Source organism: Anolis carolinensis, chromosome 2 (genome assembly GCF_035594765.1).
Source record: "Anolis carolinensis isolate JA03-04 chromosome 2, rAnoCar3.1.pri, whole genome shotgun sequence".
Classification (NCBI taxonomy): domain Eukaryota; kingdom Metazoa; phylum Chordata; class Lepidosauria; order Squamata; family Dactyloidae; genus Anolis; species Anolis carolinensis.
Genome location: NC_085842.1, coordinates 17,458,150 through 17,485,975, shown reverse-complemented (window position 1 = coordinate 17,485,975; position 27,826 = coordinate 17,458,150). Strand labels below are relative to the sequence as shown.

The 27,826-nt window shown below is 44.5% G+C and overlaps 2 protein-coding genes and 1 pseudogene across 6 annotated transcripts; 2 read left to right on the top strand and 1 right to left on the bottom strand.

Moving 5' to 3' along the window:
• Positions 1 to 1,991: 1,991 nt before the first annotated feature.
• LOC134295828 (intracellular hyaluronan-binding protein 4-like) lies at positions 1,992 to 20,140 on the bottom strand (annotated as a pseudogene).
• LOC107983795 (gastrula zinc finger protein XlCGF57.1-like) lies at positions 3,329 to 9,362 on the top strand. Of its 2 annotated transcripts, none has more exons than XM_062973315.1 (5): positions 3,329 to 3,449; positions 4,182 to 4,281; positions 4,726 to 4,805; positions 5,015 to 5,135; positions 7,569 to 9,362. In XM_062973315.1, exons 1-5 carry the CDS (start codon positions 3,339 to 3,341, stop codon positions 7,820 to 7,822), a joined length of 666 nt encoding a protein of 221 aa, XP_062829385.1. In that variant the 5' UTR covers positions 3,329 to 3,338; the 3' UTR covers positions 7,823 to 9,362. The 2 variants fall into 2 exon arrangements, with proteins under 2 accessions (XP_062829385.1, XP_062829384.1); XM_062973314.1 differs by having other exon boundaries at positions 7,496 to 9,362.
• Positions 18,364 to 27,826, top strand: LOC107983794 (zinc finger protein 84-like). 4 transcript variants are annotated; one of them, XM_062973312.1, is made up of 6 exons: positions 18,364 to 18,515; positions 20,245 to 20,662; positions 21,509 to 21,605; positions 22,058 to 22,137; positions 22,338 to 22,458; positions 25,496 to 27,826. In XM_062973312.1, exons 2-6 carry the CDS (start codon positions 20,348 to 20,350, stop codon positions 27,154 to 27,156), a joined length of 2,274 nt encoding a protein of 757 aa, XP_062829382.1. In that variant the 5' UTR covers positions 18,364 to 18,515; positions 20,245 to 20,347; the 3' UTR covers positions 27,157 to 27,826. The 4 variants fall into 4 exon arrangements, with proteins under 4 accessions (XP_062829382.1, XP_062829380.1, XP_062829383.1 ...); XM_062973310.1 differs by having other exon boundaries at positions 20,245 to 20,761; XM_062973311.1 differs by lacking the exon at positions 18,364 to 18,515 and adding an exon at positions 18,522 to 18,576 and having other exon boundaries at positions 20,245 to 20,761.

Genomic DNA, 27,826 nt, shown 5'->3' with positions numbered 1-27,826 from the left:
TGTCAGGGGAAAACCTTGACATGGTAAGACCTCACCTAGAATACCGTGCAATTCTGGGCACCACAATTCAAGAAATATAAGAACATGCTGGAAAGTGTCCAGAGGAGGGAGACCATGAATCCCTATGAGGAGGGAAGAACAGAAGAAAGGGGAGAACAGGGAGGGGAGGAAGGAAGGAAGGAAGGCGGCCCCTCCTGCCTCTTGGCTGGCTGGCTCTGCCTCTCTCTCTCTCTCTCTCTCTCTCTCTCTTTGCGGTTCCTTTAACGCTGAGCCCCGTCTTCTTTGGGGCGCCTTTCTGTGGACTGGGCGGAAGTAGAGCGAGAGGGACGCCTCCGCTTCCCAGAGAGGCCGGAAGTGCTCAGAGGGGAGGGGGCCGTGACGCACTTCCCCCCGAGCTCTGTTTTGGTGGAGGGGAGCCTGGGCTCGGGCGCCATCTTGGCCAGGCCTGGCCCTCCCTCCCTGGGTGTGTTCGGGGCTCCGACTCCCTCAGCCTCGCCCTCCTCAGGGCCGGAGCCTCTCGCCCCGCAGCCGGTGAGTATGCCCAGGCCCCGAGGGAGAGACGGGCTTTCCCGGCCCCCTCAGCCAGAGCCATGGCCCACCTCCTACCTCTCCCTCTGGATCCCTTTCCCGCTTCCCTCCACGCACCACCCACCCGGGATGCCGCCAGGCCTTTGTCCGGCAGGGTCTGCTTTCTGCCTGGAGGGGAGACTTCCCCGCTGTTGTCCAGGCGAGGCCTTTGGCAGCCCTGAGGCCTCTTGGGCCCGAGAGCCACCCAGAGCCCCGCCCCGTGAGGCTGCACAATCTCTGGCCGAATTGGGACACTCTGGGAGGAACCCCGCGAGGTTTCAGTGGACAGGGAGACAATTTCGGGGTCGATAGCCATGTACAAAGACGTGAAGGGAAGTCCTAGAGAGGAGGGAGCAAGCTTGTTTGCTGCTGCCCTGGAGACTAGGACGCAATGGACCAATGGCTTCAAACTGCAGGAAAGGAGATTCCACTTGAACGTCAGGAAGAACTTCCTCACTGTGAGGGCTGTTCAGCAGTGGAACTCTCTGCCCCGTGTGGAGTGTGGTGGAGGCTCTTTCTTTGAAGGAGGCTTTTAATCAGAGGCTGTCTGGCCGTCTGTTGGGGGGTGCTTTGAATCTGATTTCCTGCTTCTTGGCAGAGGGTTGGACTGGATGGCCCATGAGGTCCCTTCCAACTCTACTATTCTATGATTCTAGTTTTCAGTGTGTTCTCTCTCACTGGAGCTGGCACTGATTTGTAAGGTAAGTTTCCTCAAACCGAGTTTCATTTTGATTCCTGAGTTCGATTCCCAAGTAAACCTCATTCCTTTGCCATTGCCAACCGCGGCCTCTTGTATTATTTGATACTCTTTGGAAACAAATTGTCCTTTTATGTGATTGAGATCAGGGCTTTCAATCAGGGTTTTGGTGGAGGGGAATTTTCAAACGCGAATGTTCTCGGTTTAAAGGGCTGTCTGGATGCACCCCTAGTGGTCTCTGATCTGTTAAAGGTAAAGGTTTCCCCTGACCTTAAGTCCAGTCATGTCTGACTCAGGGGGACTGGTGCTCATCTCCATTTCTAAGCCGAAGAGCCAGCGTTGTCCGTAGACACCTCCAAGGTCATGTGGCCGGCATGACTGCATGGAGCGCTGTTACCTTCCCGCCAGAGCGGTACCTATTGATCTACTCACATTGGCATGTTTTCAAACTGCTAGGTTGGCAGGAGCTGGAGCTAACAGAGGCCGCTCACGCCGCTCCTGGGGACTGAACCTGGGACCTTTCGGTCTCCAGCTCAGTGCTTTAACGCACTTCGCACCTGGGGCTCAGTCTGGGCCTCTGATCTGTTAGGAACAGAAATTATACCAATGCATAAAACTATACCAGTTCGTCAGAAGTGTTTTAGTTGCCCAAAAATACATCTACTCTCCCATGAAATACCTTGTTTCCATATCATGCTCTCAAGAGACAAAAATAAAGTAGACTGTGTTAAAAGTAACATCTTTGGTTTACTCACAACCTTCATGTATTCAGCATACAGGTACATAATTTGTCAAGTCCAATTACAGATAGGTTTCAAGTGGTTTCTCAGTGGAGCTAACATGGGGCATCTTTCTTGTAGTCCAGAGCAACATGAGTTTGCTCTTAACAGTCGATAGTCTACATGGCATCTTTTCAGTCCGAGAGTCTATTGGAGTCTGTCCTCCTAAATGGAGTCTGAGCTCTGAGCAGTCTCAGATCTAATCATGTGGTCTGCAGCCCCTCTCACAACCTCAAGAAACAGAATAAAGGAAAAGCTGCATACAAAAAACATACATATACAATACAATAAGCAAACAGAATCATATACAAACAAATTACCAGTGGAGGCTTGAAGGCTGATAAAGTTTGGGATACAGTTGCTAGGTCCTCCTTTTTAAAAATTATGGTACATTATATTTAAACAAGACAAAAATTATTGACGTCTTAATATAGCTTATAAAATCATTGATCTGGTGCATTTTTAATTTTATTTTTATTATTGCCCTTATTTCTTTAAATATTGTCTTCCATTTTTAAAAAAATAAATTTACATGACCACCACATAGCAATGTATGAACCTACTTCCTAGCAGCCTTTCCAACGTTGGTTAGAGTATTTCTTGTCTATCTGATTTAATCCAATGGGTTAAATACCACCTCCATATTACTTTATAATAATTTTCCTTAATTCTTGTAGACTTAATTTTTAAAAATATGAAAATTCCATATTCTTTTCCATTCTTGTTTATTCAATTTTCCCCAATAATTTTCAAAGGTGATCTTGTTTCTGTTTATCTGCTAGCAATAATTTATAAACATCACTTAGTGTTCCTTTTCTTGTTTCATTTTCCTCTTTAGTCTCTCTTTGGGTTACCGTCCTCAAGAGTATTAATGTGAGCTCATGCCTCTCGTTTTCTTTGCAGGCTCCACCAGTTCTCCCAGGTCTCACATTTTGAAAGTCATTTGAGGGAAGAGGTGGACACATGTTTATGTAGTTTGGAGGCAGCCTAGATCACAGAACCAAGATGGAAGGGTAAGAGCCAGCTACCGCCCAGTTAAAAGTATTTCCTTCTGCTCTTGAGGCAGAGAACAATAGAACATTCTGGAAGGACCTTTGGGGGAAAGACCAGGAGAGCAATCACTTCCATTCCGACCTTCGGTGCCAGTACTTCCGGCATTTCTGCTATGAGGAGGCCTTGGTTTGCAGCTGCCTCCACTCTCTCTGCCGCCTGTGGCTGAAGCCCGAGCGACACTCCAAGGTGGAGATGCTGGACCTGGTGATCCTGGATCAGTTCCTGGCATCCTTCCTGTGGAGATGGAGCTCTGGGTGAGGGAATGTGGGGCAGAGACCAGTTCCCAGGCCGTGGCTTTGGCTGAAGGATTCCTCCTGAGTCAGGAAGAGGAGAGGAAGAGGGAGAAGCTCCAGGTAAGAGACAGAAAGAGAGAGAGGTTCATCTTGTTTCAAGGAACCAAGAATAATGGTTTTGAAGGATTCCATTTTGGAAAGCTAATTTTAAGTTGGAACAAGTTCAGAGAAGCATTAGGAAAGGAGGACCCAGGTGTGTTCATCCTGGAAAGGAGACGCGGAGTGCCACGACTGCCCCCTTTGCATTCCCCAAGGGCTCCCACGGCGAAGAGGGGGCAGTCACCTCCATTCCCCAGGGTGGTTGTAACCAGGGGTAATGATCTGAAGTTATAGGATGGTAAACCTTTAAGAGTAAAAGGAATGTATTGAGAATTCCAGTGGTATGTATTTCAGAGGAAACAACTGCTGAACCACTTCCTAACATTATTTCCCTAAGAAACTGTATGTTATTCAGAGGTAGAGATTGCTCAACAGGGACCTGAAAGCACAGATACTCAGACTTAGGTTACTCAGCCCAAGAACCCCTCTAGAGTATCCACAAATGACAACCCCAGGATGAAGTACTTCCTTTATCTCAGCAGTAGCCCTTTCCCTTCAGATCAAGTCCTGAAGCAGAGTGCTAAAGGCAGAATTCCCACACCGAAATCAAGGACAGACAGAATGAAGAAAAGGATTATGGTTGGGTCTTGGGTCCCAACCATAATCCACACGGTCTGGAACAGGTTGCAGAAAGAGAGCCCTCCCTCCTTTTCTAATCTTTCTTTTTCTTTGTGATCTGTGATGCTTGTTCAGGTGCAGGACCCTTTTGCAGATGAGACCAGTCAGGTGGAGGAGTCTCCTTCAGACACCATGTGCATTACCCAAACTGGAAATGGAGTTTATATGACAGTTGGTAAGGGATGGTGGTGGTTCTTCTTTCTTGCTCACCTTGTCTTGAGTAGTCCTAAAATGTCTGAGCTGTGTGAATTGGAAAAAAATTGGGGAGTCTGGGAACTTAAGAATACTGCTGACAGGAGACATTTCCCTACAATACTTATTTGTGCCACTTTCAAAGTTACTTGATTCTTTTGCTTCTCTCTGAATGTTTATGGTGGTGAATGTGCTCTTGGCTACATTGGCACAAATACAGAAAGTTATACAGCCAACCCCCTACATTTCCTGGGATTACTTCACAATACCACCATCAAACAAAATAGTCCACATTAAAGACCCAAATCCAAGGAGGGAGTTTAAAAATGGTCACGGGATAAGGAGAGAGTGGCAGGCCTCCGAGGGAAGGAACTGTGGAGCAGTCTGGAAAAGGGACTGATCTCACCCTCTTTACTCTCTTTTACAGGCAATGAAACATGGGGAATTGATAGTAGCAAGACTTTCCATGATTCTCTTCTAAGAAGAGATTCTACGGGACCAGATCAGGTAGGCAGCAGGATCCCTGGAGGGGAGGGGAAGATGAGTCTCCTTGTCCCTTGACTATTGCCCTGCCTCTAAATGAACCTCTTCTACATTCCTTCAATCCAAGGTGTTTTCTATGAATGACTGACTCAAAGATGTAAATCATAAATGGCCTGTTTTTTTCTGACTTAGTTGGCATTTTCTACTTGAAGATAATATGTTTTTGTCTTCAGGTGACCTTTGAAGATGTGTCTGTGGCTCTCTCAGAGGAGGAGTGGGCCCTCTTGGATCCAAGCCAAAAAGCCTTGCACCAGGAAGTCATGGAGGAGAATTTAGGGATTGTGTCATCTCTGGGTAAGGCTCCATTATGCTTGTAATTAACAAAATCAGTTTACAAGTTCTAAAAATTATCCATGTTTCAGATCTCTTCCTCTGAAGCCATAGAAAACAAGCTCATTCCATATCCATATAGGGGCCAGCCCAAGAAGACAATTGGCACTTGGGTGGAGTTGCCACATTAGATGAATTCTAGGCAGTGGTTATTTTCCATTCACCAACCATGCTTGTCATGGAGGTGAGAGTAAGAGAAGCGCTTCTCCTGGGGATTGTAGGCCCAGGTATGTTTGTATAAGGAGATAGAATCAATCAAACAGGCTTAACTTGAGCCATTTAAGTCTTTATTGGTCATAACCAGCAATTTGAATTGTGTCTGGAAACAGATGGGCAGCCAGTGGAGACGTGGCAGCAAATAATAATAGTAATTTTTTTCTTTATCCACCTCTCCTCACAGCTTAAGGTGGGATATAGCATAATCATCATTTAAAAACACTCCGTAAAATACTTTGATTTAATTTATTTTAAAATATTAATATAAACAATACAAATGTTTGACGTATAGTTGAAGTTTGAAATTCATCATTAGAACTGACTGGGTAGGTCTTCTGGAAGAGATAGGTCTTCACTTGTGTCTTAAATTTGAACAGCTGATCTAGCTGTTGGAGCTCTAATGGCAGGTAATTCCACAGTCTTGGGGTGGCAGATGAAAAGGCCCTCTGGATGGCGGTTGCCAGTCGGGTTCTGGCAGGCTGGAGCAGATGCCCCCCAGAGGACCTAAGTGTTTGAGGCTGATTGTACGGGAGAAGGCATTCCTATAGGTAAACTGGACCCAAATCATGTAGAACTGTAAAGGTCAAAACCAACACTTTGTACTTTGCCCGGAATCTAATTGGTAACCAGTGGAGTGACATTAGTATATGTGTAACATGTTCGCTCCTGGATCTTCCTGTAAGCAAAGAGGTTGCTGTATTTTGAAACAACTGGAATTTCTGAACTTGGTACAAATGTATCGCAATATAAAGCCCAATAATGACTTGTGTGCTCTCTGTAACCAGCCCTAGTTAACAGTCTGATTGCAGTTTTTTGGACCAGCCAAAGGTTTTTAAAATCTTCAAAGGCTGCCCTAGGTAGAGTGCATTATAATATTCCAGATGGGAGAAAACAGACATGTAACACCACGGGCAGGTTTGGCCTCTCAAGGAACAGCTGCAGTAGGTGTAAAAATGTGCAGTGTGCAAGACACTCCTGGCCATGCATGAAACCCGGGACTCCAGATTCCATGTCAGTTCCAAGGATCACCCCCCAAACTGTGGAACCATGTCTTCAGTGGTAATGTAACCCCATCCATCACAGGCTGAATCCCTGTTCCCTTATCTGCCTTCTGACCAACCTGTAGCACCTCTATCTACTCTGGATTAAGTTTCAATTTGCCCCTCCCCTCCAGCCCATTACGGGTGAGAGACATTGGTTTAGTTGGAAAGGAGGAATAGAGCTTGGTGTCATCTGCAGATAGAGGCACCACACTCCAAATCTCTGGATGAGCTCTACCGTATCTGTTAATTACATAGGGGACAAGACAGATTCCCGGGGGATCCCACAGGCAATGGGTAAGGGATCGAACAGGCAAACCCATCAGCACTTTCTGGGTTTGCCTCTCCAGGAAGGAACAGAGCTTCTGTAAAATGTCTCCAATTCCCATCTACAGAGGAAGGATACCATTGTTGCTGGTATTAAGACCTGCTGAAATGCTCATTGGAATCAATAGGGACACATTCTCTACATCTGTCTTTGCCACCAACCAAGGTTACTGAAGCAGTCTGTTGCATAAACAGGTTTCCTTGAGTGGCTCAAACCACTCAAATTCAGCTTTTCTTTTTTCCTACTGCTTTCCACTTTACAAAACATTTTAAGCAACTTGGTCATTTAAATTGGACCAGGTATGCACTCATTCTGTGCAATAATGTTTTTACTGACTGTTATGTCCAAATTTATTGTTTTTCTAATGTTCAATTTTTATTATACTGTGTATGTTATTTTCATTTTATATTTTTGATATTAGTGATGAAATTGTGGCATTGATTGTTTGCCGTTTATATGTATGTTGACCACCCTGAGTCCCTCTGGGGAGAAAGGGCGGTCTAGATATAAAGTTTTTATTATTATTATTATTATTATTATTATTATTATTATTATTATTATTATTATTATTATTACCTTTGTGGCATCAGGCAGATCTCTTAACAGAGTGTTGTAAAGGGCTGTGGGAAAGGACTACCTCGACTGAATGTATTTTGTAATTTATATACTTTTTAACTTTAATATAAGTTTTTTTTTCTACACATGGTCACACTTCCCTTCTTCTCAAACCATGTAAATAGTGGATACACCATTTGAATGTTTGGAATGTGGAAAACGTTTCTATAGCAAGTTTGGCCTTGTTTATCATCACAGAACTCACACAAGAGAGACACCATTCAAATGCCCAGAGTGTGGAAAGAGTTTCAGTCAGAAATCAGACCTTGTTCATCATCAGGCAACTCACACAGGAGAGAGACCATTTAAATGTTCAGAATGTGGAAAGAGCTTCAGTCAGAAGGGAATCCTTGTTCATCATCAGGCAACTCACACAGGAGAGAGACCATTTAAATGTTCAGAATGTGGAAAGAGCTTCAGTCATAAGGGAGGCCTTGTTGGTCACCAAGTAGCAATTCATACAGGAGAAAAGCCATTCAAGTGCTCAGAATGTGGAAAGAGCTTAAGTCAAAAGAAAAACCTTATTAGTCATCAGGCAACTCACACAGGATTAAAGCCATTTAAATGCTTGCAGTGTGAAAAGCGTTTCAGTCGCAAGCACGCCCTTATTCGTCATCAGGCAACTCACACAGGAGTAAAGCCATTTAAATGCTTGCAGTGTGAAAAGACCTTTTGCCAAAAGGAAAGCCTTATTCGTCATCAGGCAGCTCACACAGGAGAAAAGCCATTTAAATGCTTGCAGTGTGAAAAGAGCTTTTGCCAAAAGGAAAACCTTAGTCGTCATCAGGCAGCTCACACAGGAGTAAAGCCATTTAAATGCTTGCAGTGTGAAAAGAGCTTTTGCCAAGAGGAAAACCTTAGTCGTCATCAGGCAGCTCACACAGGAGTAAAGCCATTTAAATGCTTGCAGTGTGAAAAGAGCTTTTGCCAAAAGGAAAACCTTAGTCGTCATCAGGCAGCTCACACAGGAGTAAAGCCATTTAAATGCTTGCAGTGTGAAAAGAGCTTTTGCCAAAAGGAAAACCTTAGTCGTCATCAGGCAGCTCACACAGGAGTAAAGCCATTTAAATGCTTGCAGTGTGAAAAGAGCTTTTGCCAAGAGGAAAACCTTATTCGTCATCAGGCAGCTCACACAGGAGAAAAGCCATTTAAATGCTTGCAGTGTGAAAAGAGCTTCAGTCGCAAGTCCGTCCTTATTCGTCATCAGGCAACTCACACAGGAGAAAAGCCATTTCAGTGCTTGCAGTGTGAAAAGAGCTTCAGTCGAAAGGGACACCTTAATTATCATCAAGCAACTCACACAGGAGTAAAGCCATTTCAATGCTTGCAGTGTGAAAAGAGCTTCAGGCACAAGTCCTTCCTTATTTGTCATCAGGCAACTCACCCAGGAGAAAAGCCATTTCAGTGCTTGCAGCGTGAAAAGAGCTTCAGTCAAAAGAGAAACCTTATTTGTCATCAAGCAACTCACACAGGAGTAAAGTCCATTTAAAGGCTCAGTGTGTTGAAAGAGCTTCAGTCACAAGCATGTCTTTAGTCAAGGTAATCACACGGTGAAAAAAAACTACAGTGTGGAAAGAGCTACAGTTGAAATACAAACCTTCTTTTTTAGTTGTCAACCCACAAGGTAAAAATGGGTTAAAGACATTAATCCTTGTCATAGAAACACTGAGTTAAAAAGCCGTGGCCCTAGTGGGCAACAATAACCTGATCAATTTTCTTTGATGAAATATCTCATTAAGCATGATTGATAATATTTTGAGAGCTAAAGGAAAGATATTTCTGGATTTTTCATCCATTCATGCATTCTGGTTACTGCAAATATTTCCTGTCATATATATTCAGGGTTAAAAATACATTTAATTGAGGCGTTTGATGAGAAGTGTGGGAATGGGTTTGATTAATGACTAACAGCCCTGTGTACCATGTAATTCTATGTATGTGGGACTGGGTTTTCTTTTCAAGAAATTTCTAATAAAGCATAACTGATAGATACATTGTTTTCTATCCATTCATGCATACTGGTTACTGTGAGGCTTTCTTTTCCTATCTATAACATAAATAATAGAAAATCTATTACAGATGTGCGTATTCAACCTCCAAAGACACATGGTGTTTCTGAAGATCTGTAAGTCAGAATTAATCTAGTTTATCCTGAAGAAAAGGCGTGTTGAGAATTCTGAGTCTCTTCTGTCTTTGATTGTTTAAATTGTCCTAATGTTGCGTGAGGAAGAAGTTTCCTGGCAATGGTGAGGATCACGTGTCCTGAGACAAAAGGTGATGACGCTCTTCAATCAAGCCTTGGGTGCCAGACAAAGGGGATCCGGTAGCTGTGTACACTTGGAGTTCCTGTTTTCCACAGTTGGCTCAATGAAAGAGATCAGCTGGTGAGCATCGGCCGGCGGTTATCAATTTTACAGAGGGAACCGCCTGCTGTCCATCATGTGCACATAATGGATCTTGATTGTCACTTTCATCTCGGGACGTGCCCATCCTAGATGTGTCAGGAAATTCCTCAGCAAGATCAGTAAGGGGTGATGACTGCCTGGCTTTGTGCAGAAATCATATTCAATTAATACATTTCATAAACTAGGACATAGGGAAGAAAGGGTACAGTATAAGCAGATCACATTAATTATATTACATTGAAGGGGTTAAGAAACATTTTTTCTGGTTAGTATTCTGCTTGTGCACATATGTGCAGACGTAGATAGGCATATAGGTATAGGCAGAGAGGAAGACATGCAAGAGAAGACGGGGAGGGGGTAAAAGTATATAGAAATGGATACATTAGATGATACATTTTATCAAAATGGGGGATTGGGTCTGTGGTGTAAGAGCCGCTGCTGAAGATTCAGTCTGCAAGTCCGCTGGCATGAATCGACACATCTCCATGGATTTTCAATTAAAATATCTAGGAGGAGGAGGAAGAGCATTGAGGGGCACTGGCTGCTGCTGGCCCGTCATGGGGTCTCGGAGACCTCACAGAGGAGGGAAAAGGAAAACATTTTATACCTTTTGGCTTGCGGGTTCTAGGTGACCGTGTTCAACAACATTCCGGGTGCCACAATTAAAGAAATATATTAACAACCTGGACAGTGTCCTGGAGAAGGCAACTGAAATGGTCTGGCGACAATGCCCTGTGAGGAGCGGCTTGAAGAATGGAATATGTGTAGTCTGCAGAACAGAAGGCTGAGAGGAGACATAATCACCATGTATAAATATTAGAAATGAGGTCATAAAAGAAGAGGGAGCAGGCTTGTTTTTTCCTGTCCTGGAAACTAGGACTCGGAGCCATGGGTTCAAATCTCTGGGAAGGAGATTCCACCTGAACAAGAGTAAGAACTTCCTTACCGTACAAGCTGTTCAACGGTGGAACTCTCTGCCTTCCGAGGTGTGGAAGCTCTTTCCTTGGAGGCCTTTAAACTTAGGCTGGATGGACATCTGTCAGGAGTGCTTTGTGCTTTTCCTGCATGGCAGAAGAGGGTTGGCCTAGACGGCCCATGTGGTGTCTTCCAACTCTCTGATCCTTCGAGGATTCAACCCCTTGAATGTCCTGTCTGTAAACCTATGGCTCAATCCCACCCAGTTCCTCACAGCCTGAGGCCCCTTTTGTCAGGGAGGAGGAGCAGCAAGTATCAAGAGTAGTTTGTATGTCCTGCTTCTTCACCCTCAAGGGAAACTCTGAGCAGCAAACACTAAACATCTTACAATGTGTCAATTAAAATCTAAGAAATATACACATGATCCTAGTATTCAATAGAGGAGTATGGCAAAGGCCCAAGTGAAGGAGGGGAGCCTTGTCTTGACTCTGGGAAGGAAGAAGGAATGGCGTGGGCACAGAAGGCGGTGAGTGTGCGCGAGGAAGAGGGTGCTGGAGGAGAGAGGGCTGGGCAGAGGTTCCCCCTCCCTCGGCCTGAGTTCTCCCTCTCCCTCGGAGGTAACCCGTCCTGGGCCTGAGTGTCTCTTTCTTTCTCTGAAAGTGCCCCATGCAATCTGTCACCGAACACGGATTAAAGGGCATTCATGAGGTTCAAGAAGGTCTTCATGACACCCAGTGGCCCCTGCAGGAATGCCATGCCATCCCAGGGGATCTGCAAGAGATTAAGTTATTGGGTTGCTGTGAGTTTTCCAGGCTGTATGGCCATGTTCGAGAAGCATTCTCTCCTGACGTTTCACCCACCTCTATGGCAGGCATCCTCAGAGGTTGTATATACAGTATTGTGATGTCTCATGGGCCAAGTAGTCCCGTTCCCAGTACTATTGTGGCAGACGAAGAGGAAAACTGGTTTCCCACCGTTTCAGCCAGAATTGGAGCCCCTGCACCTGCAGGATGTTTGCCCTCCAGAAGCCAGCCAAACAAGCCTTGGGCAGAATTCTCCCCCGTTCTCTCGTAAGGATAATTATAATCGAGATAGAGGCGCTAGGGAGGCGAAGCGCCAGAATCGCTGCCAGACAATTAGCTGATTAAGCCTGTTTCCCTTGGGAAATCTTAAGGAGTCATGCATCTGGACATAGTATGGGTTTCACTTCTTGTTCCCCAGGGAAAGTGTTCCTTGGCGGGAAAACAAGATCCTATATAGGTGTTTACCCGCAAGGAGATCCTTGCGGAGTCAATTCGTCAGCTTCAGGAGTGAGATCGTGTGTGGACTACGTTACTCCAGTTCCTTGTTTCCAGGACCTTGCCACGGACCTTGTCCTAGTTCCAAGCCTGCCTTGTTCCCCGGACCTCGCCTCGGACCTCGTTCTTGCTTCTTGCTTCTTGTTGCCACGTATCAAGTCTTGTTTGCCAAGAATCTAGTTTGTTTTCCAGCCTTGTTGTCAAGCTCTATTGGACTAAAGGACCCTGTCATTTCCCAACACTTGCTCGGCAAGTGTGTGTTTCGGTTATTGGATTATAACTTTGGACTCTAATATCTCATATTGGACATTGATTTCCTGGACTATATTTGACCTTTCCTGAAAGGTCTACTTCTGAACTTTATTCTTCACTTGTTTTTATTGACTTTATATATTCCCTTAATAAAGATATTAGATAGAATCTGGTCTCTGCGCATGGTTATTGGTGCTCTGCAGCCTGGGTCCTGACAAGTATATATTATATTATTGGCAATTATGAGTGTTGAGACTATTCTTTTATAATCAGGATCATAGGATATTTCCATTCAAGGATTGTCTTACATCTCCAAAGGAGAGAGGCTTCCTGAGGAGCAGAGGCGAGGCTTCTGTCGCTGGGTCTTTCTCTGAAGGGTTAAAGCAACTGAGAGGAGATCCTAGAGAATGAAGCCAGTCTTGTGCAGTGGATTTGAATGCTTAACTATCACTCTGCAGACCAAGGTTCTGGCTGGCCATCAAAACCCATTGATTGACCTTGGATGAGCCACACTCTCAGACTTGGAAGACAGCCATGGCAAATCCCTCTAAACAAATATTGCCTTTAAAATTCTGTGATGGACTTGGCACGATGTGGAAATGACTTGAACTTAACACAGAGTGAGGCCTTAGTTTGGCATAGATTTATCTCAGTCAGGAATTTAGCTCTAAACCTACAGCTCCACCCAACTTCTTTGTCCCATTGAGTGGGCCACAAGGAGTGGGTGGAAAGCAGAACACAGAGAAGACAGTATGGGGCGGACGAGGCAATAGGGGACATGCATCCCAAAATAGGTCAAGAAACAGCCTACCTGGCTACTCTAAACAAATTCAAGTCTCCAGGGGCAGATGAACTACACCCAAGAGTATTGAAGGAACCAGTGTATGTTATTTCAGAACAACTGGAAATAATTTTTGAGAATTCTTGGAAAAGCAGGAGAAGTCCAAGCAGACTGGAGGAGGGCAATTGTCCCTATCTTCAAGAAGGGAAAAAGGGGGGATCCAAAAAATTACCATCCAGTCAGCCTGACATCAATACCAGAAAAGATTCTGGAGCAGATCATTAAGGAGGCAGCCGGTCATCACGTAGAAAAGAACGCTGTGATCACTAAAAGTCAACAAGGATGTCTCAAAAACAAGTCATGCCCGACTAATCTTATATCTTTTGATAAAATTACAAGATTGGCAGATGCAGGGAATATTGCTGTTGTAGCCTATCTTGGTTTCAATAAGGCCTTTGAGAAGGTACCTCATGATCTTCCCTGGCAGTCACACCTGCCTGAAACAGACAAGAGTTCTTTCTCCCACCCTGGACTTCATCCCACAGATATATATACCCACTTGCCTAGTTTTCAACAGACCTCACAACCTCTGAGGATGCCTGCCAAAGATGGAGGCTGGAGCCACCTTGGAAAATGCATCCAAACATACATAGATTGATACGTTTATTAGAGAGAGTGAGGAGTGATGCCGGGCTTTGACTTGATTGCTTCCAATGCCTACCTCTTTTTTTTTCTTTTTTTGACACCATCATCTCAAACCTTTCTTTGAAATCCCTCATGTATGATACCATAAGCCTTCACACAGCTAATGCAAAAACAAGTGGTGCTGGGCCTTGTCTCCTAGCCCACTGGATATGTCTAGTTTCTTAACACAATAGAAGTACAGAATTTACATACAAAGTCACTTTGCTCTGTAGAGTTCGGTCATTTTCTTCCACAGCAACGTAGAGCTAGTATCCACACAGCTATTTTTTGAAGGTGTCATTCTGTTTTTTTCCAGCTAGAGCAGGAAAATCCTCAGGGTCATCAGGATTTAGAGCAGAGATGCTCATCATCACTTCTGGCCTGGATCCTGCATCCTCAACTCCACGGCCTGCTTGTGCCGCTCTAGCTCCATGCCCAGGACGAGGCAGGCTCCCAAAGTTAATGTCCAGCTGAGAGGTGATGTCATTTGCTGCTTTTCAGGAAAATGATAATCATCCTCAAAGTCGTCCTTTACATCATCTCTATGTTTTGACTTGTGACTCTCCATTGCTTTGGAAGGAACAGTGGTTTCAGGCTTTCAGATGTTGAATTCAGGCTTTGGTGGGCTTTGTTCCTGGAAGTTTTCCATTCGTCCAACGTCATCTCTTGAGCTAATTCTTCCTCTGGCTCTCCTTCAGCCATTTTGGTTGGCACCTCTCCCTCAGGTGCTGCTGGGTTCTCTTCCGTCTCAGCAGTCTCTTCCATAGGAGCAGTCTGTTCCAGCTCATTCAAATCATCCTTAACCAGAATTATTCTTATAAAAACCCGAGAAAAATAAAGATAAGCTCCTCTTCCTTTTAGCAACAGTCGCAAGGTTATGTTATGCTAGGTTATGGAAAAATAAGGAGCTCCCGGAGGAAGATGTGTGGCTGAAAAACGTCCAAGACAGTGTTCTTCTTCTTCATTCACTCAGTCATTTCTGACTCTTCGTGACCTCATGGACCAGTCCACACCAGAGCTCCCTGTTGGCCGTCGCCGCCCCCAGTTCCTTCAAGGTCAAGCCAGTCATCCATCCATCTTGCCCTTGGTTGGCCTCTCTCCCCTTTTCCTTCCATTTCCCCTTGCATCATGGTCTTTTCCAAGCTTTCCTGTCTTCTCATGATGAGGCCAAAATACTTCAGCTTTGCCTCTAATATCCTTCCCTCCAGCGAGCAGCTGGGCATTATTTCCTGGAGGATGGACTGGTTGGATCTTCTTGCGGTCCAAGGCACTCTCAGGATTTTCCTCCAGCACCAAAGTTCAAAAGCGTCTCTCTTCCTTCGCTCCGCCTCATTTATGGTCCAGCTCTCGCATCCATAGGGGGCATCTATGGGGAATACCATTGCTTTCACTATGCGGACCTTCGTTGCCAGTGTGATGTCTCTGCAGTGTTACAGAATATTTTTTAAAAAAAATATAGGACACTGATATAAACAATTACATATATATAAGGTAAAGGTTTCCCCTGACGTTAAGTCCAGTTGTGATCGACTCTAGGGGTTGGTGCTCATCTCCATTTCTAAGCCGAAGAGCCGGCATTGTCCATAGACATCTCCAGGTCATGTGGCCGGCATGACTGCATGGAGCGCCATTACCTTCCTGCTGAGGCGGTACCTATTAATCTACTCACATTTGCATGTTTTCGAACTGCTAGGTTGGCAGGAGCTGAGGCTAACAGCGGGCGCTCATTCCGCTCCCGGGATTTGAACCTGGCACCTTTCGGTCCGCAAGTTCAGCAGCTCAGCGCTTTAACACACTGTGCCACTAGGGCATGAACAAATCGACATGAACAAATCGAGCACAAAGGAAAGGAAAATAGGAAAATAAATAGGAGAAATACTCAACAAATCAATAAAAATGAGGGAGAAAAGAATGCTCAATACACCAGAGTCAAGGAGAAAAAGGATGTGAGGAAGATCTGGAAGATGGAAAAGGAAAAAACCTCAAAGAAGATGTTTCTGGAAGTCAACAACCAACAAAGCTTGGTATAGAGATATAGTAGTCATGGGTGATTTCAACTATCCCGATATCTGCTGGAAAACTAACTCGGCCAAGAGTACAAAGTCCAACAAATTCCTCACTTGCCTTGCAGACAATTTTATGGTCCAGAAGTTAGAAGAGGCAACAAGGGGATCAGCTACTCTTGATCTAATCTTAACAAATGTGGAAGACCTGATCAATACAGTAGAAGTCATCGGATCCTTAGGGTCAAGTGACCATGTGCTCCTGCAGTTTCCGATACAAAGGAAGGCTGAAACTAAGACGAGTCGAACACGCATTCTGGATTTTAAGAGAGCTGACTTCCAAAAAATGAAGGAAATACTGAGCAGCATTCCATGGACGCCAATATTAAAAGACAAGGGAGTTAAGGATGGATGGGAGTTTTTTAAAAGTGAAATACTCAAGGCCCAAATGCAAACAGTGCCAACAAAGAAAGAAAAAAGACAAGTGCGAAGAAGCCAGAATGGATGTCCAAATAACTTCTAACTGGGCTGAGACTCAAAAGAGACATGCAGAAGAAGTGGAAACAGGGAGAAATCACCAAAGAAGAATTCAAACGTATAGCCAACTCCTGTAGGGAAAAGGTTCACAAGGCTAAAGCACAAAATGAGCTCAGGCTTGCCAGGGAGATAAAAAACAACAAAAAAGGCTTTTTTGCTTACGTTGGTAGAAAAAGAAAGAACAAGGAGGCGAGAGGGCCACTGCGAGGAGAAGATGGGGTGATGGTGACAAGGGACAGGGAAAAGACAGAACTACTTAATGCCTTCTTTGCCTCGGTCTTCTCACAAAAAGAAAGCCATCTTCAACCTCAGAAACATGGAATGGACGAAGGATTAGGGGAAATCCAACCCCAAATAGGGAAACAAGTTGTCCAGGAACACCTGGCCACTCTAAACGAATTCAGGTCCCCAGGGCCAGATCAGCTACATCCAAGAGTATTGAAGGAATTAGCGGAAGTTATTTCAGAACCACTGGCAATTATCTTCGAGAGTTCTTGGAGAACAGGAGAAATCCCAGCAGATTGGAGGAGGGCGAATGTGGTCCCTATCTTCAAGAAGGGAAAAAAGAACAACCCAAACAATTACCGTCCGGTCAGCCTCACATCGATACCAGGCAAGATTCTGGAAAAGATCATTAAGGAAGTGGTCTGCGAACACTTAGAAACAGATGCAGTCATTGCTAATAGTCAACACGGATTTACCAAAAACAAGTCATGCCAGACTAATCTGATCTCTTTTTTCGACAGAGTTACGAGTTGGGTCGTGAGCTATATGGAGAATATTATTATTAATGATAATATTCTGGACACCGCAATTGAAGGGAGATGTTGACTCTAAGCTGGAATGTGTCCAGAGGAGGGCAACTAAAATGATCAAAGGTCTGGAGAACAATCCCTATGAGGAGCGGCTTAAAGAACTGGGCATGTTTAGCCTGTAGAAGAGAAGGCTGAGAGGAGACATGATAACTATGCACAAATACGTGAAGGGAAGTCATAGGGAGGAGGGAGCAAGCTTGTTTTCTGCTGCCCTGCAGACTAGGACACGGAACAATGGCTTCAAACTACAGGAAAGGAGATTCCACCTGAACATCAGGAAGAACTTCCTCACTGTGAGAGCTGTTCGACAGTGGAACTCTCTCCCCCGGACTGTGGTGGAGGCTCCTTCTTTGGAGGCTTTTAAGCAGAGGCTGGATGGCCATCTGTCGGGGGTGCTTTGAATGCGATTTCCTGCTTCTTGGCAGGGGGTTGGACTGGATGGCCCATGAGGTCTCTTCCAACTCTATGATTCTATCATTGGTCTGTCTGTCTTCTCTGTTCTTTTTGATTACTTCATCTTCTCTTTTCTCATCCCACACTTTGTCTTTTCACTCCTCCCTTTCCTCACTTCCCCTTTTACCCCCCACCCCTCAAACCTTTTTATGCTTTTATGACTTTAATCTGCCGATTTTTATCATTATAAATAAAACCTCAATAAGGATTAAAAGTTTTAAAAAATCATCCTTAACTGTTCCCCAGTGACGGGGTCCACTTCCACCCCGTTTCTCCTCGGACACTGGCTGGATCACAACCTCTGAGGATGCCTGCCATAGATGTGGGCGAAACGTCGGGAGAGAATGCTTCTGGAACATGGCCATATAGCCCGGAAAACGCACAACAACGCTGTGATCCCGGCCATGAAAGCCTTCGACAATACACTTCTGAATATTCTTTCCCTAAGAAACTATATTATTCACAGGTAGAGATAACTCGACAGGCACTGAAAGCACAGACATACTGTGAGGTCATATACTTCACAACCTCTGAGAATGCCTGCCATAGATGTGGACGAAACGTCAGGAGAGAATGTTTCTGGAGCATGGCCAGGCAGCCCGGAAAACTGACAACAACACCGGTTGGATCGCTTCCCCTCTGCCGGCCAAAACCCCGTTTTCCCCTGTGACCGAAGCCATTGAAAGCCCTTTTCCATCCTCCGCCGCCACCTCGCCTCGGCCTTTCCCGCTCACCCCGGTCCCCTGGCCTCTCAAGGGTTAACTCCGCTTGTCTGTCAGCATCCCAATGCCTTCCTCTTATGGGTTAAAACGATCGAAAAGCGTTCCTAGAGCGGAAGAAGGAAGTGCTTCCCACAGCGGAAGCCCGGCTAGCGGCAAGCGCGGCTGTTCCTAGAGAGGCCCTGGAGGGGTTCGCGAGGGGAGGCCTTCTTCCTGGTTTCCCTGGCGTTGCCGTGGCAACAGAGGGAGCGCCGCCCCTCCCCTCCCCTCGGGCTCCTCTGAGGTAAAAATGGGTCCTTCCTTCTTCCCTTCCTTCCTTCCTTGCCCGTGTTTGGCGTGTGTCCGTGAGTGTGGTGCTGGGCCGGGGCCGCTCCGTGAGGCAGAGGGAACGGGGCCTCCGCCAGGCGGGCTCAGGCGGCAGAGGCCGGGAAGGGGGCACTCGGAGGGGGAAAGGGCTCCGGAGGCCCCTGAGGCGGGCCAGGCCTCTCTCCCTGCCCTTCTCTCCTCCTCCTCCTTCCGTGGGAGCTGTGGGGCCTGCCTGGAAAGGGACGGGGAGGGATTCACAAGGAAGGAGAGACTGAGAGAGAAAGAGAGAGATCAAAGGGCGATGGTCTTGGCCTTTGGGAAGGAGAGGATCTCTCTGAATCGTTTCTCTTTCAATCCAGAAGCCAGTCATTCATTCAACATCCATGGCAAAAGGTTGTCCTTCCACAAGAACAGTGGTCCTCAACCTTCCTAGCGCCGCCACCCCTTAATATTAATTTTAATGTTCCTCAGTTGTGGTGACCCCCAATCATAACATTATTTTCATTGCTATTTCATAACTGTCATTTTGCTACTGATAACCGGTATGAATTGTAATGTCATGTCAGACTACACAGAGAAGCCATTGAAATTCACAAATATGTGGACAACTTGAACAGAAAGGAAGAAACCATGAAAATGAACAAAATTGCTATCGGTATTAAAAAACTCAAAAATCAGAACAGTAAATAAGAAGCAACACTCTGAGACATGGGAACTAGGGGCAGTTAACAAAGAATGCCCCCAGGCAGAAAGTAGCCAGTAGATGTAGCCATTCAATGCAAATTAGAGTGATTAACTGGAACATTTAAGCTGGCTTCCAACTGACAAGAGTTCTTCCCTCACCCTGGACTTCCCACAGATATATATAAACATTCCTTGCTTAGTTTTTCCATCCCTCACAACCTCTGAGGATGCCTGCCATAGATGTGGGTGAAACGTCAGGAGAGAATACTTCTGGAATATGGCCACATAGCCCGAAAGACATACAACAACCCAGTTGTAATGTTAATCTCTGATATGCAGGATGTATTTTCATTCACCAGACCAAGTCTGGCACAAATATCCGATACATCCAAATTTGAAAACTGGTGGGGTTGGGGGAGGGGCGGAATGATTTTGTAATTTGGAAGTTGTAGTTGCTGGGATTTATAGTTCACCTACAATCAGAGAGCATTTGAAACTCCACCAATGATGGAATTGAACCAAACTTGGCACACAGAACTCCCATCACCATAGAATCATAGAATAGTAGAGTTGGAAGAGAATTCATGGGCCATCTAGTCCAACCCCCCCGCTAAGAAGCAGGAAATCGCATTCAAAGCACCCCCGACATATAGCCATCCAGGAAATACTGGAAGGGTTTGGTGGGCATTGACTTTGAGTTTAGGACTTGTAGTTCACCTACATCCAGAGAGCACTGTGGACTCAAACAATGATGGATCTGAACCAAGCATGACACAAATACTCAATATGCCCAAATTTGAACACTGATGTAGTTTGGGAGTTCTAGTTGCTGGGATTTATAGTTCACGTACAACTGAAGAGCCCCTTGAACCCCACCAATGATCGTATTGCGCCAAACTTCCCACAAAGAACCCCCATGGCCAACAGGAAATACGACCCCTCTGAACCCCCTTCAGGGGTCCCATTCAGAAACGCTGTTCAAGTGTATTCCCATGAGCTCATTCATCTTGTTTTGTTTGCAGGCCCCACCAATTCTCCCAGGTTTTCCACTTTGAATGTCATTTGAGAGAAGAGGTGGACATATCTTCATCTAGTTTGGAGGCAGCCTAGAAGCGCAGAAGAAGAATGGAAGGGCGGGAGCCAGCTGCCACCCAGTTAGAAGTATTTCCTTCTGCTGTTGAGGCAGAGAACAATAGAGCACCCTGGGGGGACCCTTGGAGGAAAGACCAGGAGAGCAGCATCCTCCATTCCGACCTTCAGTGCCAGCGCTTCCGGCATTTCCGCTATGAGGAGGCCTTGGGGCCCCGGGAGGTTTGCAGCCGCCTCCACTCTCTCTGCTGCCGGTGGCTGAAGCCAGAGCGACACTCCAAGGCTGAGATGCTGGACCTGGTGCTCCTGGAGCAGTTCCTGGCCGTCCTTCCTGCGGAGACGGAGCGCTGGGTGAGGGAATGTGGGGCAGAGACCAGTTCCCAGGCCGTGGCTTTGGCTGAAGGATTCCTCCTGAGTCAGGAAGAGGAGAGGAAGAGGGAGAAACCACAGGTGAGAGAGAGAGAGAGAGAGAGAGAGAGAGAGGTTCATCTTGTTGTTTCAAGGAACCAAGAATAATTGTTTTGAAGAATTCCGTTCTGGAAAACTAACTTTAAGAATAATTCATACTAGTTGTAATGAGTTCAGAGAAGCATTAGGAAAGGAGGACCCAAGTTTGTTCACCATGAAAAAGAGACTGGCGCCTTTGCATCCCCTAAGGGCTCTCATGGAGAGGAGGGGGCAGTCATTTCCATTCCATAGGGTGGTATAACCAGGGGTAATGATCTGAAGTTACAGGATGGTAAACTTGGAAGATTAAAAGGAACATACTGAGAATTCCAGTGGTGTGTATTTAAGAGGAAGCAACTGATGGAACAACTTCTGAATATTCTTTCCCTAAGAAACGATGTACTTCACAGATAGAGATAACTCGACAGGCACTGAAAGCACAGATCCACAGACTTAGGTTACTTAGTCCATGAGCCCCCTAAGGGCAGCCCAAAATTACAACCCCTGGATGACATAAAATACTTCTTTCAACTCAGTAGTAGCCCTTTCCCTTCGGATCGAGTCCTGAAGCAGAGTGCAATGCCCAAACGAAGGCTGAATTTCCACACCAAAATCATGGAAAGATGGACTGTCCTACCAAATAAAGAAGTCTTGGGTCTCAACCATAATCCAAGCGGTCTGGAACAGAAAGACAGCCCTCCTTCCTTTTCTAATCTTTCTTTTTCTTTGTGATTTGTGCTGCTTGTTCAGGTGCAGGACTCTTTTCCAGATGAAACCAACCAGGGGGAGGAATCTGTTTCACACATTTGGCTCGTCCATATTGGAGAAGGAGAATATATCATAGCCGGTAAGGGATAGCGGTGGTCCTTCTTGCTCTCTCAACTCCTCTTGAGTAGACCTGAAATGTCTGAGTTGTGTGAATTGGGAACAAGGGGGAGCCTGGGAGCTTAAGAATGCTGCTGACAGGAGACATTTCCCTACAATTCTTATTTGTGCCACTTTCAAAGTTACTTGATTCCTTTGCTTCTCTCGGAATATTTATGGTGGTAAATATGCTCTTGGCTACATTGGCACAAATACAGAACCTAATACAGTCAACCCTCTACGTTTCCTTGGATTATGTCATACTATCCCCGTAAAACAAAATAGTCCACATTAAAGACCCAAATCTAATGAGGGAGTTCCAAAGAGGGCCATGGGGCAAGGGGAGAGTGGCAGGCTTCCGAGGGAAGAAACTGTGGGGCAGCCTGGAAAAGGGACCAGTCTCACTCTCCCTGAAGTCTTTCCTCTCTTTCACAGGCAGTGAAACATGGGGAATTGATAGTAGCACAACTTTCCATGATTCTTTTCTAAGAAGCGATTCTGCAGGATCAGATCAGGTAGGCAGCAGGATCCGTGGAGGGGAGGGGAAGACGAGTCTCCTTGTCCCTTGACTATTGTCCTGCCTCTAAATGAACCTCTTTCTTCTACATTCCTTCAATCCAAGGTGCTTTCTATGAATGTCTGACTCAAAGACGTAAATCATTTTCTGACTTAGTTGGCATTTTCTCCTTGCAGATAACTTTTTTTTTGTCTTCAGGTGATATTTGAAGATGTGTCTGTGGATTTCTCAGAGGAGGAGTGGGCCCTCTTGGATCCAAGCCAAAAAGCCTTGCACCAGCAAATCATGGAAGAGAATTTAGGGATTGTGTCATCCCTGGGTAAAGCTCCATTATGCTTGTAGTTAACCAAATCAGTTTACAAGTTCTCAGAATTATCTAGTGTTTCAGATCTCTTCCTCTGAAGCCATAGAAAACAAGCTCATTCCATATCCATATAGGGGCCAGCCCAAGAAAACTATTGGCACTTGGGTGGAGTTGCCACATTAGATTAATTCTAGACCATGGTTGTGATGTTGGTGAGAGTAAGAGAAGTGCTTCTCTTGAGGATTGTAGTGCCCAGGTAGGTTTGTATAGGGAGATACAATCAAACAGGCTGAACCTGAGGTCTTTATAGGTCATAACCACCAATTTGAATTGTGTCTGGGGAAAAAATTAGCAGCCAGTGGAACCATGGCTGTAAATAATAATAATAATAATTAGTACTATTATTTTATTTCTTACCCGCCTCTCCTCACAGCTTGAGGTGGATTACAACATCGCTAAAACACATAATCAAAACACATAATCATTTAAAAACACATATTTAAATATATTGAAATACAGAAAAAACAGACGTGGAGTTGAAATTTAAAATCCATCATTAGAACTGTCTGGGTAGGCCTCCTGGAAGAGATAGGTCTTCACTTGTGTCTTAAATTTAAATAGCTAATCTAGCTGTTGGAGCTCTAATGGCAGGTAATTCCACAGTCTTGGGGTGGCCGATGAAAAGGCCCTCTGGATGGAGGATGCCAGTCGGTTTCTGGCAGGCTGGAGCAGACGCCCCCCCAGAGGACCTAAGTGTTTGGGGCTGATAGTACGGGAGAAGGCATTCCTGTAGGTAACCTGGACCCAAATCATGTAGGACTGTAAAGGTCACAACCAACACTTTGTACTTTGCCCAGAGTCTAATTGGTAGCCAGTGGAGTGGCATTAGGATATGTGTAATATGTTCGCTCCTGGATCTTCCTGCAACGAAAGAGGCTGCCGTATTTTGAAACAACTGGAATTTCTGAACTTGGTACAAATGTATCCCGATATAAAGCCCAATAATGACTTGTGTTCTCTCTGTTACCAGACCTAATTAACAGTGACTGCAATTCTTTGGACCACCTAAAGGTTTTAAAAATCTTCAAATGCTACCCCAGGTAGAGTGTATTATAATAATCCAGATGGGATATAAAAGACATGTAACACCAGGGGAAGTTGTATGTCTTTTGGGCTGTGTGGCTATGTTCCAGAAGTATTCTCTCCTGACGTTTCACCCACATCTATGGCAGGCATCCATAGATGTGGGCGAAACGTCAGGAGAGAATACTTCTGGAACATGGCCACACAGTCCGAAAGACATACAACAACCCTGTGATCCCGGCCATGAAAGCCTTCAACAACATCAGGGGAAGATTTGGCCTCTCAAGGAATAGGCGCAGTAGGTGCAAAAATTTGTAATGTGCAAGGCACTCCTGGCCATGGAGTAACCCCCCAAACTGTGGAACAGGCTGAATATTCCCTTAATCTGCCTTCTGACTGACCTGTAGCACCTCTGTCTGTTCTGGATTAAGTTTCAATTTGCCCCCTCCAGCCCATTACTGGTGAGAGACATTGGTTTAGTTGGAAAGGAGGAGTAGAGCTTGGCGTCATCTGCCCATAGATGGCACCACACTCCAGAACTCTGGATGAGCTCTCCTGTATCTGTTAATTACATAGGGGACAAACAGATGCCCGGGGGATCCCACAGTCAATGGGCAAGGGATCGAACAGGAATCCCCCATCAGCACTTTCTGGGTTTGCCTCTCCAGGAAGGAAAAGAGCCACTATAAAATGTCTCCAGTTCCCATCTACAAAGGAAGGATACCATCGTTGATGCTATTAAGAACTGCTGAAATGTTGATTGGAGTCTATAGGGACACGTTCTCCACATCTGTCTGTGTCCCTTTGTGGGCCGCCAACCAAGGTTGCCAAAGCAAGTTGTCGCATAAGCAGGTTTCCTTGAGTGGCTCAAACCACTGTAATTCAGCCTTTCTCTTTTCCTCCTTCTTTCCACTTTGCAGAACATTATTATCTTTTCCAATGAGGTGCAATATCCCATGTTGATGTCCAAACTGGGATGGCCTTTGTTTGGCCCCTTCAACTCTCTAGTGAGAATTCAGTTAGTCAGGTTCATTCCCGCTCATGTGTACAGCCTCCAGGAGAGAGCGAGGTTGTACATGCCAAGCCTTGAAGAGAAGTGAATCTACATACATGCGCCCTCTTTCTCCCTCTATATATACACCTATTTTAGTCTTTGGGGCTAAAGCTCCAAGAGGAGTGACTTTTTTAAATAAAATGTGGCCTGTATTTTAAATTGGTCCATGAAGGGTTTATGTACCAAGTTTGATCCAGTTCTGTCAAGCCATTTAGGAGCCTTTGCAATCCATAAATACACACTTTGATTTATGTATGTAATCATTTTTTCATACACAAAAAATAATACAATAAATACCAGTGCACGCTTGCAAAGCTAACAATATAAAAATAGGTTTTGCCTCATGCCTCTACCCATTCTGAAGTTAAGCAAATCAAAAATAGGTTGGGGCTTTTTAGAAAAAGACTCATGGGTTATTTCTCGTGGTAGAAATAACATTTAATCAATAATATAAGGAATGACAAAATAGAAACAGAATGTCAAACTCCAGTCCTGTGCGTGTTCATTCAGTTCTTTAAAAAATGGCAACAAATTCTGGCTTCTAATTTGAATGCTGCTGTTTGTTCTGCTTCCTGATACCATGAGGTTAAGTTCACCTACCTTTGTGGCATCAGGCACATCAACGGTTTTTACCTTACTTGCCAGAAGTACAGGGAATGCCAGAGAAACCAGGGCTAAAGAAAACAACTCTATTTTCCACTTCCCTGGTTGCATTATAATTTACTTTGAGACTTATATCCTGGTGTAATATTTAGAGCAATAACAAAACAGATATTTTTCTTTTAGCATCTAGTGTTGGATAGGGCTGTGGGAAAGGGCTGTTGCGACTAAATGCACTTTTGTTACTGGTATACATTTTAACTTTAATATAACCTTTTCTTTTCAACACATGTTCACCCTTCCCTTGTTCTCAAGCCATGCCAATAGAGGAGACACCGTTTAAATATTTGGAAAATGGAATGGATTTCAATAGTAAGGAAGCGCTCACCTTTTCTCAAGAAACTCACAGAAGGGATGAACCATTTAAATCTTTGGAATGTGGAAAAAGTTTCTCTCAGAAGATAAGCTATGTTCATCACAGGGCAATTCACAAAGGAGAGAAGCTATTTAAATGCTCGCACTATGGAAAGAGGTTTAGTCATAAAAGAAACCTTATTAGTCATCTGGCAACTCACACAGGAGAGAAGCCATTTAAATGCGTACAGTGTGAAAAGAGCTTTTGTCAAAAGGGAAACCTTATTGCTCATCAGGCAACTCACACAGGAGTAAAGCCATATAAATGCTTGCAGTGTGAAAAGAGCTTTAGTCGCAAACACATCCTTATTAGTCATCAGGCAACTCACACAGGAGAGAAGCCATTTAAATGCTTGCAGTGTGAAAAGAGCTTCAGTCAAAAGAGAAGCCTTATTCGTCATCAGGCAACTCACACAGGAGAGAAGCCATTTAAATGTGTACAGTGTGAAAAGAGCTTTTGCCAAAAGGGAAACCTTATTGCTCATCAGGCAACTCACACAGGAGTAAAGCCATTTAAATGCTTGCAGTGTGAAAAGTGCTTTAGTCACAAGTACATCCTTATTCGTCATCAGGAAACTCACACAGGAGTGAAGCCATTTCATTGCTTGCAGTGTGAGAAGAGCTTCAGTCACAAAAGCACCTTTATTAGTCATCAGGCAACTCACACAGGAGTGAAGCCATTTAAATGCTTAGTGTGTGAAAAGTGTTTCACTCAAAAGAGTAACCTTATTAGTCATCAGGCAACTCACACAGAACAGAAACCATTTAAATGCTTGCAGTGTAAAAAGGGCTTCAGTCGCAAGCACGTCCTTATTCGTCATCAAGCAACTCACACAGGAGTGAAGCCATTTAAATGCTTGCTGTGTGAAAAGAGCTTCAGTCAAAAACACGTCCTTATTAGTCATCAGGCAACTCACACAGGAGAGAAGCCATTTAAATGTGTGCAGTGTGAAAAGAGCTTTAGCCAAAAGGGAAGCCTTATTAGTCATCAGGCAACTCACACGGGATTAAAGCCATTTCATTGCTTGCAGTGTGGAAAGTTCTTCAGTCGAAAGGGAACCTTTATTTCTCATCAGGCAACTCACTCAGGAGAGAAGCCATTTAAATGCTTGCAGTGTGAAAAGTGCTTTAGGCACAAGCAAGACCTTATCCATCATCAGGCAACTCACAAAGGAGAGAAGCCATTTGAATGTCTGCAGTGTGAAAAGAGCTTCAGTCAAAAGGGAAATCTTATTGCTCATCAGGCAACTCACACAGGAGAAAAGCCATTTAAATGCTTGCAGTGTGAAAAGAGCTTCAGTCAGAAGGGAACACTTCATAATCATCAGGCCACTCATACAGGAGAGAAGCCATTTAAATGCTCAGTGTGTCAAAAGAGCTTCAGTCACAAGCAAGTCCTTATTCGTCATCAGGCAACTCACACAGGAGAGAAGCCATTTAAATGCTCAGTGTGTCAAAAGAGCTTCAGTCGAAAGGACGTCCTTATTAGTCATCAGGCAACTCACACAGGAGAGAAACTTTTTAAATGCTTTCAGTATGAAAAGAGCTTTAACCAAAATTGAAGACTTATTAGTCATTAGGCAACTCACACAGGAGAGAAGCCATTTAAATGCTCAGAGTGTGGAAAGAGCTTCAGTCGAAAATCATACCTTGTTTAACATCAAGCAACTCGCAGTGGAGAAAAACTGGAGTGTGCAAAGATCTGCAGTTGAAAGACAAGCCTTGTTTTTAATTGTCAACCCATACGAAAGAAATGGGGTAAAGAGAAGTTTCTTTGTTTTAAATCAAAGGGGGCTTGGATCTTAGTTATGGTAACACTGATTTAAAAAGCTGTGGCTTTTGGGGGAAGTAATAATCTGACCAATTTTCTTTGATGAAATATCTCATTAAGCAAAAGTGATAATATTTTGAGAGCTAAACGAAAGATATTTCAGGTTTTCTTTTACCCATTCATGAACATTAGTTACTGCAAATATTTCCTGTCATGTATATTCAGGGTTTAAAATACATTTAATTGAGATGTTTGATTTGAAGTGTGGGAATGGGTTTAATTAATGACTAACAGCCCTGTGTTTCATGTAGTTATATGTATGTGGGACTGAATTTTCTTGTATGAAATAACTAAGAAAGAATCACTGATGAACTGTTTTCTATCTGTTCATGCATAATGGTTTCTGCAAATGTTTCATGTCCTATCTATAACATATAAATAATAATAAATCCAATAAGTGA